Here is a 14,185-nt window from a genome sequence, read left to right as displayed (position 1 = left end):
ACCTCGGGGTCTCTCCAGAATCTGGTCTTCCTTTAATCCGCCTTCCACAGAGCTGTCAAAATGGTGTCTCTAAAGGGCCACAATTGGCTCAAACTCCCGCTCCCCTCACTTCTGCTTCTGAGCTCTGCTCTCCCCCCTCCTCCCTGCTTGGAATGCTCCACCCTACCTTCCCCAGGACGACAGTCACCTGGGTGACTCCTACTTCCCTTTGCCACCCGGCTCAGGTTTGGCTCCCCAGACAGCCTGCCAGGCCCCGCCAAAAGGTTGCTCCCTGCCCTTCCCTGCCCTCCCCCGCCCCCCCCCCCGCCCCCTACCATTGCTTCTAGAACTTGCCTTTGTCCCGTATTTACCACCCCTCAGTTTACTCAGGAATGTCCCCCCATGAGCTGTGAGCTTGTTCAAATGCTGCTTTCTTTCCTGTAACCCCAGAGGCTAGCTTGCGGTCTGGTACACAGAAGGTGTGGAATACATGTTGAGTAAGTGGATGAATAACTGAACGAAGTGACCTGAGTCTAACGCAAACCTGTCATCGGCCGAGCTCCCGACTCTCAGCCGCTCCCAGCCCAGAGCTTGGCACCATAGGTGCTCGGTAAAGGTTGTCCGTATTTTATTTTCTGAATTAATCTGATTTAAGGCACTATCTAGGGTTGTTTGAGGCATGGTGGGGGAAGGGGAGAATCTGGATGTGGGAAACTTAGCCAAAAGGGAAGCGTGGGGTGCACTGCAGTGGGGGAAGGGGCAATGGGGGTGTCTGGAGAGGTAGGAAGGAACTAAGTCTGTAGCCCGCTGACCGCGGGGCCCCGAGCTTATCTGCCTCTAGCCCCGCCAGCTCAGGACATCTCCCCGTCACCGGGGTTGGAAGAACCCGCTAGGCGCTCGGTCCTGGGAGGCGTGTGTGTCGCTTTAAAAGCTCCCTCCCGGAGCGCGGGGCCGGCCCTTGCCTGCCAGCACCGAGCGCTCGGAGCCGCGGAGCCGGGCGGCCTTGGAGGGAGCAGCGCCCGCCCGGGCGGCCAGTCGGGCGGGGAGCGCGGGGCAGGCGGGGGACTGCTGAGCGCGGGCGGCGGGCGGCGGGCGCTCGAGGAGCGGGCCCAGGCCGCGCAGCCCGGCGGGGCAGGACAGGGAGAGGCCGCAGAGGGAGGCCCAGCTCCAGCTGGCGCCTGTGTGCCGGGCCGGCAGCTACCCGACCCCCGGGGCTGGCGAGGCAGCGAGCCCGGAGGGAGCCGGCGGGAGGCGGCGGCCGCGAGGCGGAGGCTGCGAGCCCCGTGCGCCCTGCCCGGCTGGGCGGCCGCGCGCCCTCTCCTCCCTCCCCGCTCCTCGCCGCGCCTCCTCCTCTCGCTCGTGTCGCCTCCTCTCTTCCGCCCGGCGCCGCTCTCGTCCGCGCCCCGGCCCCCGAACCCAGCTGGGCCAGGCCCCTTGTCTTGCGCGCTCTCAGGCAGGCCCCGCGGGGACCGGTCCCGCGACGGACGCCGCCCCTCCCTGGGGGCCCGGCGGCTTCCGGACCTTTCCGACCGTGGACTGAGAGGTGGGAGCGCTCTCGCCGCCCGCGGAGCCCTGGGCTGGGCTGCGCGGACCCTCGCTGCTGCCCCGGACGCCGCCGGCGCGGGAGCGCGGACATCCTGGGTCCAGGCTGAGCGCGCGTCCCGGGCGCCCAGCGGTGCCAGCTCACTCGGGGCAAGGCAGACCCCGCGGGGCCCGGCGCCGGCGGTTCTGGACTGGACAGAGCGAAGCCCGGACGGTGCCAAGCCTGGGGAACGCCGGGCGCGGGTTGAGGGGATCCCGGCATCTTCGGATCCCTCCGACTTTGGCTAACGAGCTGGGACCGGCCCGGCGTCGCCTTGGTCGCCCTGCGCCCTGGTCACCTGTGGCCTCGGAGCCCCGGGCCCGCCGGACCCTCGCTCCTTCCCCACCCGGAGCCCGGCGGCGTTTAGGGGAGATTTTTCCGGCCCCCATCCTGGGAGCGCGGAGGCCCCGCCCCCTCCCACCGCCCAGATGTCTCCCGGGTCGGTTCTGAGGACCTCCCTGAGGGCAGGGGCCGAAGGGTCCAGAGAGAGAAGCCCGCCCTAGGGAGCCTGGGGGGCCCCCCAACCTCATCTTGGGGCTTGGCCCCCGACGCTGCTCGGAAGGCAAGCCGGTGCCCCCAGCTTCGGTGAGTCCTGGAGCGGCGCAGGGTTTCTGAGAGAAGGCGGGACTGGGGAAGGGAGGGTCCGCTGGGAACGGGGCCACCCTGAGAGCACTACGAAGGAAGATACAAGACTGGGGAGACCCTCTGGTGAATCTGCCGGGCCAGGCCTAGCTGGGGAGGGGTGGTTGGGGGGGAGCTGGAGTGCGGTGCCCCATTGCAGGCTGAGGACTTCTGCCTTTAAAGCAGGGGCTCCCTCTTTGCCTTCTGTAGACCATCTGCCTCTACCACCCCTCCCCATAAAGAAAAAATAATCCCGAGAGAGGAAGGGTGCAGACTGGGGAGAGGAGGGAGGCAGCAGCATCGCTGCCTGGTGCTGCAGCCTGGGAGGGCTGACGCCAGGCTCGCTCTCTCTGCAGGGGGCTGCCCTCCTCCAATCCAGTTCCCTTCCCAGGGCTACCCACGTCTGGAGCCCCTTCCACCTCTGGAAGACCCCAGCCACCATCCCTCTGCAGGTGTCAGTTGCATCCGGAGACCTCCGCCTTGCAACTGCCCAGGAGTTGTAAGGGGATTGCTGCTGCCTTCCCCGAACCCAAGGGCATCTCTTACCCTTAGTCCCTGCAGAGTCATCCCCCTGCCTCTGTGTCCAGGCTCAGCCAGACATCAGCCCCGCACACCCACAGGCACTTCAAGTCCTGGAGGCCACTCCTGAGACCATAGGCCCCTCCCCCTGCCCTTCCGTGTCCTCACCTTGACCCTCTCTGTCAGATTCTGTCTCCCTCTGGGGGTCCCATTCCCCACCCAGAGGCAGAGGAGGTGGAGTGACAGGGGGCAGGGGCTGGGTGAGGGCCACCCAGGGCCAGGGTGGGCTGGGGGGCCGTTAAGATGTGGAGCTCTGCCTGGCCGAGGGGGGCTCCGTGGAGGCAGACGCAGTGTGTGCCCCGCTGGGGGGAGTATGGGCAAGCCTGCGGCCACGTGGTAAAGGATGAACATTCGGGGCACCCCGGACCTCGGGCAGCCCAGTGACGACCCCAGCAGTGGTGGTGAGCGCGAGCGGATTCGACAGCGCATGAAGATGGTCATCGGGCAGCTCGAGGGCATCCTGCGGGAGCTAAAGGAGGTGGCCAAGGAGCTCAGGGAGGTGAGTGAGCGGCCAGACGGACCTTAGACCAGTTTTCCTGGGCCTGGCACAAAAATGTCCTCTCACATGTATGTTTCAGTGTGTGTGTGCGTGTGTGGACGCAAACTGTGTGCACGCTCTGCTGCGTACCTCCTCCTTGTTCTCCTTTCCCCAAATCCACTTTGCTAAAAACCTTCCCCTAGCCCAGAGCTGGAAGGGTCTTGATGTTGCAGAGGCTGCTTGAGCAGCATGTTGTGGGCCCTTGGCTCTGTGGTTGTACTTGCGGCTGCCAGGGTGCCCATACCACTGAGTGCCACCATAGCCTCTTTATGGAAGACCCTCCTCTGGAATCTAAGCTGACCTTTGACCCCACCATCTGCCTTCCAGATTCTGAGCTGGTCACAAGGGGCTCTGGAGAGTGTGGATGGCTCTAATGGGGCAGTCCCCACTGCTCGGGGGCCCAGCTCAGAGCATTCCCCAGAGATCACATAGATACTCAGAACCCTTGATCCTGGAAATATTAAAACCAGCTACCGTCTTTCCCCGAAAATAAGACCTAGCCAGACCATCAGCTCTAATGCATCTTTTGGAGCAAAAATTAATATAACACTCGGTCTTATTTTACTATGATATAACGCCAGGTCTTAATGTAATATAATATAATGTAATATAATACCGGGTCTTATATTAATTTTTGCTCCAAAAGATGCATTAGAGCTGATGGTCTGGCCGGGCCTTATTTTCTGGGAAACACGGCATGTCCTCCCTGCTCTGAGGCAGGAATGGGTCTAGGGGGTTGCTAGTGGGTATCAGAGTTCATGTGTACATTGGCAGGGGCAGGAATCTCCTCTAAAGGGATGTATTCCCATCCCACAATTCTGAATGTTTTTTCCAAGGCTGAAAAGTTACCAAGAGACCCAGGGATGTGTGCCCCTTTCTGTCTCTAAGTGGAGCCTGGTTTAATTACCGCTTCCCACATTGCCGGGGGAATGAGGTACACATGTCTCCTTGGCCCTGCCCCTTGAGCTGTGTTGGAGCCCAAAATGCATGACCAGCGTTCTGAGCTGTTGGCCTGAATTTGCACACTGGGTACAATTACGCAAGCCAGGTGGGCTTTAGGCAAATTTCAACTCCTTGTAAGCAGAGCCCCTGCAGAGATGGCCAGGAGAGTGATTGAACCAGAGTTATGGGCTCGAGTTCTCCCCAGCCAGCTGGGAAGGATGGGGCTCTAGCAGGAGTGAGGAGAAGGTGTGATGGTGGGTACCAAATCCGGACTGGCAAAGGGGCCTTCCAGCCTGGCCCGAGAGCTAAGGAGCTGGGGGTGTTTGGAGGGAGGTGTGTCGGGAGTGGAGATGCTGGGACCAGAGCTGAGGTTGGGTGGCAGCCCCTCTGCCCATCAGCCTCGTGGAGCCTGCCAGGAAGGCCTTCTTCAGGAGGCAAGAATGGGTGCTGCTGCAGGTGGAGAGGTGGCAGTGCTTCTGCGTGTGGACGGGGCTGGCCAGGATCTGGGCTGAACATCTCTGGGGAATAGTGGTGGCCACGGCCACATGCCTCTGAGCAACCCCTCCTCTCCAACCTCATTGGTCCAAAGGACGACCATCACCTCTTCGTCCCCCCGTCTTATTTCAGATGTTTTGTAGTTCTGTCAGAGTCATGGGAACTGTCCAAAGTTTCAATTTTGGGCAGGGGCATGGGTCCTATGCCCCAGCAGGCCCACCCAGAAAGAGCCAGGACTGACTCTAAGCCTGGGAGTCAGCTTTGATACAGCACAGTGCCTCCTCCTAAGTGACCAGCTTCCAGGCATCTGCCCCCCGCCCCAGCGTAGCCATCTAGAGTTGGAAGGCGTCTCACAGGTCATCCAGACGAGCCCTGTCCATTTACTGTTGATGAATCTGAAGCCCAGACAGGGATAGGGGCTTGTGCAGAGGTCACAGAGCCTCAGATCTAAGAGGTTGCAGATCTAAGCCTAGAACCCAGGTTCCTGGCGCCTACTCTGGGCTTCAGCAGGTGGGCTAAACGGCAACCTTTGCCATTGTGTTAGGGACCTTCTAGAGCTAATACTTTGTGCTCATGCTGCAATGCTCGGAGAGCGGGCCCATGGCGGGAAGGGGGGGGGGGTTGGGGGGGGACGGGAGGAGCAGAAAGATCAAAAGCACTAGGATTTACTTGCAGATCTTTGAGCTGTCCCTCCCTCCCTTCTCAGCATGCACACTCATCCACTCCCATGTCCTGAGCAGCACAGCTTCAGGTTCAGGCTGTGCAGCCCAGAAGCCTGAGCCAGGACAGAGAAAGATGAGTCCCCTCCCCCATACCCCCTGTAGGCCATGTGCCTTCACCCAAGACTTTGGCAGGTTGCTAAGGCAACCAGAATCTACCCCGTATGCCACCACATGCCTGCTGCCAATGGCACCCAGCTGGGAGGGGGGACAGGCCTCAGAGCTTCCCCATCCCCTAGGCAGGGTCTGGACATGGGGTGATGGCCAGAGGGAAGTGTTGGGGAAGGTGAGGCCCAGGCAGGAGAAGAGATGCCATAGCCGACTTCCTGTGGGATGGGATTTGTCGGGAATGGGGTTACTAAGTAGGGGCGCCAGGCTCTGCTTTAGGGTAAAGGGTTGCAGCCTCCCTGGAACCTGTGATTTTGGCTCTTGGTCCTCCAAGGGAGCTGTAAAGCTGGATCTGCCTGGCTCTCCTTCTCAGTCTCTTTGTGTGGCATTTTTCAATGGGGGTGGGGGGCGTGGGTAGGCCCAAGGTTGAGAGGGTTCTCTCATCACACCCCACTCCCCAGGCAGCACCAGCTCAGGGCTCACCAGCCAGGTTCTGATCCCCAAGCAAATCAGGTGGCGGGATGAAGGGAAGATTCACATACAAGACTGCCCGGGAACAGCACAGCGTGCCTCATGAAGGTGCAAGGCCAGCAGAAAGGAACGGCTCAGCTGTATCCCGTCTGCCATCTGCCCCCTTCTCCGTCGGCCGCTCTCTTCCCCGAGCACCACTGATCATGGCAGAGCCTCCTCATCCTCAAGCACGTAGCCTGAGATTCATAGGAAGATACCAGACACTAAAGCACTTCCTCCGCAGGCCCCTGAGCTTCAGTCTGCTCATCTCTGAGATGGGGATGATGATAATTACACCTCAGAGTGATCTTACAAGGATTTACCGGGGGCTTGGCAGGCAGTGGGGGGCCAACACCTACTCACACCCCTACAGGATTTGGAGTTCCCTCTCCACATCTCCCACCATCCTCCCAAATCCTTCTGCAACTCTGCCCCCATCTCCCCAGGCGGACAGGGAGCAAGTCCTGTCCCATGGTGGGGAAAGTAGTTTTGTGGTCTCAGGGAGGTGAGGAATGTAAAAGTGCCTTGAAAGCTAAAATTGTGCTGCAGAGGCACGTGACGGTCAATTGTTAATTAGCCCTCCTCTCTCCTGGGTTCCCCAGGGTTCCAGGGGGCCAGGCCAAACCCAGCACACTCTCTAAACCCCTCAGAATTCTGTGGATCTTAATTGAGAGATGCAGCACAGCCTATGGGCTAAGAGCAGGGGCTTTTTTGCAGCCAGGTGTCTCTGGTTCAAATATGAGCTCCGCCCCCTTAGCTGTGTGAACTTGGGCAAGTTACTTTACCTCTCTGTGCTTCTGTTTTCTATCTGTGAGATGAGGATACAGAAGTTTATGCCTCCTGTCCCCCACCAGCCCTAGGGTGGGTGTGAGAATTAAATGAGAAATTATATAAAATGAACTTAGCACAGTGATGGGCCCAGAACTAACTCTGTATCTGTTAGATATTATTGATGACCTATTCTAGCACTGCCCTGTTCCTCAGCAACTTATAAGGCCTTGCTCTTTTGGAGTCACATCGGCTTCTTGGCCATGATCAGAGAGGTCAGAGCCAGGACCCTGGCCTCCTGACTGGCACCCTGAGGTAGGCAGTCCCGCCGTCTTCCATCAGGGAAAGGAAAGAGAGAATGAGGTGGGAAGTGGGTCTCCAATAAGATGGCTTTTGAACAGAGACCCAAAGAAAATGAGGGTCCAAGTCAAATGGATATCTAGGGGATGAGTCTCCAGGCAGGGGGAGTAGTCAATGTAAAGTCCTGGGGAGGAAGTTTGCTGGGCATGGTCAGGATCAGCCAGGAAGCCCGTGCAGCTGGAGTGGAGTGAACGTGGAGGAGAAGAGTGGGAGGTAAGGTCGCAGAGGGAGCAGGGAGTCCGGGCACAGAATCTGGATTTTGTCCCCAGTGAGAATCCCACATGCTCTCCAGGAATCTCCTGGCTGTGTTTCAGGGTGGGAACCTGTCTCTCTGTCCCTTACCAACCAGGAGCCCCCAAGGGCAGCGGTAGGGGCCCTCGTCCTTGGCCCCCCAGATGTTGAGCTTACCTTGAGCAAGTACTTAGCCGCCTCCTCTTGGTTGCCCGCCCCCCCAGATGTCGCTCAGCATGGGGACTCACGATATTCCTGTGTCTACCGCTGGGGTCCCTCGCCCCTCACTGGCTCTTGGGTAGGACGTAGCTTAAGACATGGTTGCAGGCTGTGGCCTAACTACCTGAGGAGGACGGCGGAATGGCCACAACCCTTCTGTAGCCTGAGCGCTGGGGCTGACCCCCCACCTGATTTGCTCCGGGACCAGGCACAGTGGTAGTTGTGCCATCGTATGGGCAAGGTGCTGCACAGGAGGTGGCCAGGGAAGCCAGAGGCCGTGCGGGCATGAGATAAATAGGGCCCAGCCAGGAAGCAGCTGGAGCAGGAGAGGCTGGGGACCAGGAGCTGTGCCAAAGTGGGTCAGCTCCATCACCCGCAGCTCAGCAAGAATTGTGCGGAGTTTTTCTTCTTCTTTTTTCTCGCCTCTCTTTCCCCCCTTTGCGTTGTCCTCCTCCTCCGGACAGATTCCTGAAGCTCCCTGGCCAATTAGGCCAAACTGCAGGAGGAGAGTCATGAATCACAGTCAACGCAAGCCCCCTCCCCCACACCACAGCCCCCAGAAAGACAATAAATAACGTAATCGCAGAATTAAAAAATAATCAGTGGTCATAAATAATGCAGAATCCCCAGTTATGTAACCAGCTGCTTGGGGAGCTGGGAGGGAGGGGAGGAGCAAGCAGCTTGTCAAACCAGGTGAGGGGGCCAGAGGGGAGGTGGGAGGACAGGAGATCCAGGGTGTGGGACTCCCAGGTCCTTGGTCCTGGCTCCTGGGCCTTATGGAACACAGATGCGTTTTTCTTGAGGGAGAGGCTCAGCCAGGGCTGGAGGGAAGGCTGGGGCAGGCAATATTGGGGTGTCCAGGACCGTAGAACACTCTCTGAAAAGGAGCCTCCAGCAGTTTGTATTAAGCTGTCTCAACTCATCCACTCATTCAACAGCTGTATTTGTAAAGAGGGTGCCCATCCCTGTACCAAACTGGGATGCGGTGGTGAGCAGCGCATGTCCCGGCCTCCCCCCCGTGGGCCTCAGTGTCTCACGGGGAGACACACATCCACCACCTTATACCATGCACACTCATAACACTGTAGCAGCGATAAATACTGGACACTCTGTTAAGGATGGGTACGGGGTGTTTTGAGAGCCTTTCCCAGGGAACCTGTCCTCAACTGGGGTTCAATGAAGCCTTCCTCATGGAAGTGAGATGGGGTAGGAAAGGACGGAGGCATTCAGGTGAGGCCAGAGCAGAAGTGAGCTCAGTGCGGTGTCCAGCGGTGGTGAGGAGGCAGGCCTGCCAGGCTGGAGAACAAGGGGCCCTTGGCCAGATTTGGTGTGGGGTGGTGTTTGGGAGGCTCAGGAGTTTGGGGAGCAGGGACGTGCTAGAAGCAGAGGGGTGCTGTGGTCCTGTTAGCTGACTAGGAAGTTCCCTGGATACAGCGTGCAGCGGGAGCCAGTGGGGAGACTAGATGGGTGTGGGTGCAGTTGTTCAGGCGAGGGGAGCTGAGGCTGTGACCAGGACAGAGATGGGGACACACTTGGGACAGGACCTGGGACCTCCCCAGCAGGTTCTGTCTCAGCCCTCAGCCCTGCCCTTCATCTCTAGTGTTCCCTCTTGCCCCCTCATGAGCAGGTAATTCATGTTCTTAGGGACCAGGCCCAGGAGTCAGGACTCCCGACTTTTGGTCTCAGCTCAGCTCCTTCCAGTGTCTGGGCCTCAGTTTCCCTATGAGCAAGCACAGTGAGATGGCGCACTGACCCAGACAGTGAGAAGGGTGGACTCAACGTGATCTCCAGTCCCTCTGGATTTGAAGCTCTGGGATTCTGTCATTTTTATGGTTCCATTCTCTCTCTCCCGCTCTTTCCTTCTGTGTATATAATTATTTTCCCTGCACTCCAAGACAATCTCAAATTACATGTAGGCAAAATGATTATTAAATCTCAGAGAGAAATCACAGATTTCAAGACATCCAAAGCAAATAGGCAGGTAGCCTGGGGCCTGCCTCACCCCTGCCCTCCCACTTGCCCCATGAAATGAGGGACCAGGGACCAGTGAACTGACCAGGCCTTGTATATAATCTGGATACCCCTGGCACCTCACTCCCCTTTCTGATCCTTACATGTGTCATTTATCAAGTGGCCGTGAGCTGTCCCACCTAACGGACTGAGCTAGATTTGCCTCTGGACCTCAACCATTTGGCTTTTAGAAACTTCTACTTTTGTCCGGAGACAGCCTTGTTGTAGGGAACGTAGTGCCACTCATGTGCTGAGGTTTGAAAGGTCCACTATGTCCCATAATTTCACCACGGGCCCTGGAAATGTCCCCATCAGGGCGTCATTCCTTTGGTGAAGAACCGACTGCCTCCAGGGGCCTGGTCACGTGTTAGCATGGTGGGTATTGGGAGTCTGCGTTGTTTTACAGGCTTTCTGTGCATCGAGTCACCCTCACACAGCCCTAACACTAGGTACTACTAGAGTTCTTTGATGAAGAAATGTGCACACAGAGACACTGAGTAACTTGGAGAAGGTCACAAAGCTGGTAGGCTGGGAGCCAAGGCTGGACCCTAGGGGAGGTTCCAAATTCCCAGGTTCTTAGGTGCGGGTGGTGCCGACTCTGCAGCTTAATACACATTCAGCTCTGTTGGATCCCCAGCCCCCGGGTGAGGAGAAGAACATCATCTCACTTGACAGGAGAGGAAAACGAGACCTGAAGAGGGGATATTACCTGCCTCAGGCTGCTTAGTCAGGATGTGGCAGACTTGGGACTTGAACCCAGGCCCTGGTCTTCCTCTTCCATCCACACCCCTCGGGTGGAACCAGAGAGGGGCATTCTCAGGCAGAAGGGGAGGGCCCAAATGTGAAGGTCACCTGCGCAGGTGGCCAGCAAGGGCCTCTTGGCTGGGGAAAGTGTGTCTGCGCCTAAAGACTTCAAGGCTCCTGGCCTGTGCATCCTGGGTCTTCCTCACAGGGCATTGGGAGCCCAGCTTTTCAGCCTGGACTGGCCTCAGCCAACCCTGGGAGGGAGGGAAGGAGGAAAGCAGCTTTATCAAACCAGGTGAGGGGGCCAGAGGGGAGGTGGGAGGACAGGAGATACAGGTTGTGGGACTCCCAGGTCCTCGGTCCTGGCTCCTGGGCCTTATGGAACACAGACGCGTTTTTCTTGAAGGAGTGGCTCAGCCAGGACTGGAGGGAAGGCTGGGGCAGGCAATATTGGGGTGTCCAGGACCGTAGGACACTTTGCCATCACAGCCAGTCGTTTATCTCCAGATTCCTACAAGCATTGCCCCCTCTGAAGCAGCAGACGGCGCTCAGCAGCCGGCTTGAGCAGGGGAGTCTAATTGAGGGCATGGCTGACCAGAGGTGCAGCGCCACGCCCGGTGCTAGTTCTTCATCAGCTAAAATCCCCACGACCTAGGCCAGTGGTTCTCAGAGTGTGTCTCCAAACACCAGGAAGCCTGTTAGATCTGCACCTTCTTGAGCCTCACCCAGAACCTACTGAGTCAGAAATTCGGGGAGTGGGCTGATCTCATACACTCCAGTTTGAGAACCCCCACTCTAGGCTAGGGTCCCCACCAGCTCTCAGGTGGGGCTTGGGTTGAACGAGGGCTTCTAGGGGATGTGCGCTTCTCTGTGGTGGGGGAGACACTGGGTCGGGGGACGTCAGAAGAGGTGGCCAGGTTGGAGGGTGGGGCCCTACGCCCATTGCCTGTCCAAGCCGGGAAACCACAGCCGCGCTCAGAGCGGTGTGCAGGGAGCTCCGCACCCCCAGGGCCTGGTGCCCCCGGAGACGATGATCTCAGGTGGAAAGCCTGACACATAGCAGGTGCTCAGACATGGGAGATGGTGTCCCATGTATCACCAGCACCCACAGAGCCCTGGCGCTGCCCTTCTCATTGTTCCTTATGAAGCTGTGGTGAGGTGGGCAGGGCAGGGGTTATCAGACCCACTTGGTGGCGAATGAAGTTGAGGTCCAGAGAGGTTGTGACTCACCCAGAGACACACAAAGCAATGTCTAAGCTGAGTCTGGAACCCAAGTGTCTTTTCTGCAGGCCTCAGCCAAGTGTTCCAGCCACCCTGGCCTGGGGCTGTGGGGAGTGGGCGTCCCTAGGCATGGATACCCCAAAACAGCTTCTCAAGTCACTCCTATAAACAGAGTCCTAGAATCTCAGAGAGGGAAGGAGCCTTGGAGATCAACTAGTTCACCCAACTCCCCGTTTACAGACTGAGGAACTGAAACCTGGATATGTACAACCCTACCCGCCCCCCACCCACGTCTCAAAGCGGCCCAGGAGACAGAGAAGGAGCAAGAGGGAAACTGACTGACCAGGTCACCTGTGTGGGACCCCCTGACCCCGACCAAGCAGATGGCGCGCTGACCCAGACTCCTGGCCCTGCAGTTTTGCCCTTGCTTTCCTCTTTACCTTTGGGGCACTCCCTACCCCCACTCCTCTCCAAACACCTAGCACAGCCCTGAACAGCAGGAGTCCTCAGCAAAGTTTTCTTGATTAGGGACTTCATTAAGTAATTAATTCATTGACTGCTCTGACCCCGGGTAAGAACACTGGAAAGCTGGCCCTGGGCTTGGTGACTCACTCTGAGTGGCTTTGTGTCTGGGTCTCTTGGCCCCTGCAGTTTACTTTTGTTGTTTTGCTGTTTTTGTATTTGGCCTGAAGCTTGTCTCCTCGTCTTGATAGTGTCTGACGGGGTCTCCCTATTTCCCTCACCATCTTTGCCCCTGATTCATGCGCTGACAGTGGCCTAGGCCAGGGGGTGCCCTGAGGCAGGGCTTCCCTGTGTGGGTGGGCAGGGCGCAGGGTCCTTGAAGCTGAGCTGCCCTCCTACCCCAAGAGCACTTAACAGGCAGCTCTAGGCCCAGGATGGATTTCATTTTTATTGCTTACCAAATAATGTTTGTTTTATTCTTTCCCTAACAAGCCAGGATTGCTCTCTACTGGGGTACATGGGGGTGGGGTGGTGGAGACTCTTGGGGGACAGTCACTGATGAGCTGCACAGGCTGGTCCAGGGTGCTTCCTGGTCACCCCACATCATTTTCTCTCTGAGAGGGAGTGGGCCTCTCATCTGTCCACTGAGCGGACTGGCTGGAGTCTCTCAGCCCTCTTTAAATCATCCCCTCTCAGTCAAAGGAAGATAAAGCTCTGAGCAACAAGGCTGGCCCCAGAATAACAGCTGGCTTTGGGGGGCAAGGGTGTGTGAATGGATGGAGTGCAGGGCTGGAAGGCGGTCCCCCCAAGAGACTGAGGAGTAGAAAATGGGAATGGCCAGAATGAGCTCTATCTACTCAGGTCCAGTTTGGGCCCCTCACAGGGCACACAAGCCTGTGGCCTCAAGTCCAGTCACCATCCTGGGGGGGTCATGAGCCGGGGGATGGGCGCATGCTCACACCTAGGTGATATCTGGCCTGGCTGCTCTCACTCCTCTGCCCTTCCCTGGCCAGGTGGTGAGCCAGATTGATAAGCTAACGTCAGACTTCGACTTTGAGCTGGAGCCAGATGACTGGACCACGGCCACTGTGAGCAGCACGTCCAGCAGCGACAAGGCGGGTGTGGGCGGCCCCTTTGACCTGGGCCACCTGGACTTCATGACCGCCGACATCCTATCAGACAGCTGGGAGTTCCACTCCTTCCTGGACGTCTCCACGCCCTCGGACTCTGTGGACGGCCCCGAGCCCGCCCGGCTGGCGGCGGGCCCTGACTACCGGCTCATGAACGGTGGTCTGCACATCCCCAACGGGCCGCAGGTGGAGACCCCGGACTCGTCCAGCGAGGAGGCCTTCAGCACCGGCCCAGCCAAGGGCCAGCTTCCCCAGCGGACCCCGGGCACGCGGGAGAGGGTGCGCTTCAGCGACAAAGTGCTCTACCATGCTTTGTGTTGTGACGATGAGGAGGGCGACGGCGAGGAAGCAGCGGCAGAGGAGGAGGCGGGCCTGTCCCTGGAGCCTCCCCGCACAGAGGCCCACGCGGGCCCCCTCAAGACCTCCGCAGCCCCCTACAAGCCGCGGCGCTCTCCACTGACTGGCCCCCACTCAGGCCCCACCTTGGCCCCTGAGCAGACCCGAAGGGTCACGAGGAACAGCAGCACCCAAACGGTGTCAGACAAGAGCACGCAGACGACGCTGCCCTACACGGCCACCAGACAGAAAGCCAAGGGCAAAAACTAGGGGCCAGGGAGGGCACTGAGGGGGTGGGCACATAGAGTTATAAATATATATATACATATATATATTTAAACAAACGCAGTCATAATAAAATGTAAAAATGCTAAGGATCCAGCCCCGCAGGCCCCATAGCTTCCCCGGAGTTCATCGTAGACACCAAGATACCTCCTGGGTCCCAGACACTGTGCCCAGAAACTCTCTCCTCCCTCCTCGCTCATTGCAGGGCTCCTGAAGGGGGTGTCTGAAAGGAGGTAAATTAGGTGGGGGAGGTCTAACCTGGGGCTCCTGAGTCTAGCTGTTGGCCTGGGCCGTGTCCTGAGGGATTCCTCTCAATTCCTGAGGGCAGCCTCTCAAGCAGCGATGT

The 14,185-nt window shown here is 58.4% G+C and overlaps 1 protein-coding gene across 1 annotated transcript; it reads left to right on the top strand.

Moving 5' to 3' along the window:
* The first annotated feature begins 1,320 nt into the window (after positions 1-1,320).
* Positions 1,321-13,928, top strand: INSYN1 (inhibitory synaptic factor 1). Its single transcript, XM_033109421.1, has 3 exons — positions 1,321-2,146; positions 2,539-3,260; positions 13,102-13,928. The coding sequence occupies exons 2-3, from the start codon at positions 3,105-3,107 to the stop codon at positions 13,822-13,824; spliced, it is 879 nt and encodes a 292-aa protein (XP_032965312.1). The 5' UTR covers positions 1,321-2,146; positions 2,539-3,104; the 3' UTR covers positions 13,825-13,928.
* The last annotated feature ends 257 nt before the right edge of the window (positions 13,929-14,185 follow it).

This window comes from Rhinolophus ferrumequinum, chromosome 6, assembly GCF_004115265.2.
Source record: "Rhinolophus ferrumequinum isolate MPI-CBG mRhiFer1 chromosome 6, mRhiFer1_v1.p, whole genome shotgun sequence".
Lineage (NCBI taxonomy): Eukaryota > Metazoa > Chordata > Mammalia > Chiroptera > Rhinolophidae > Rhinolophus > Rhinolophus ferrumequinum.
Note: the sequence above shows the minus strand (reverse complement) of the source record. Positions and strands in the feature narration are given on the sequence as shown.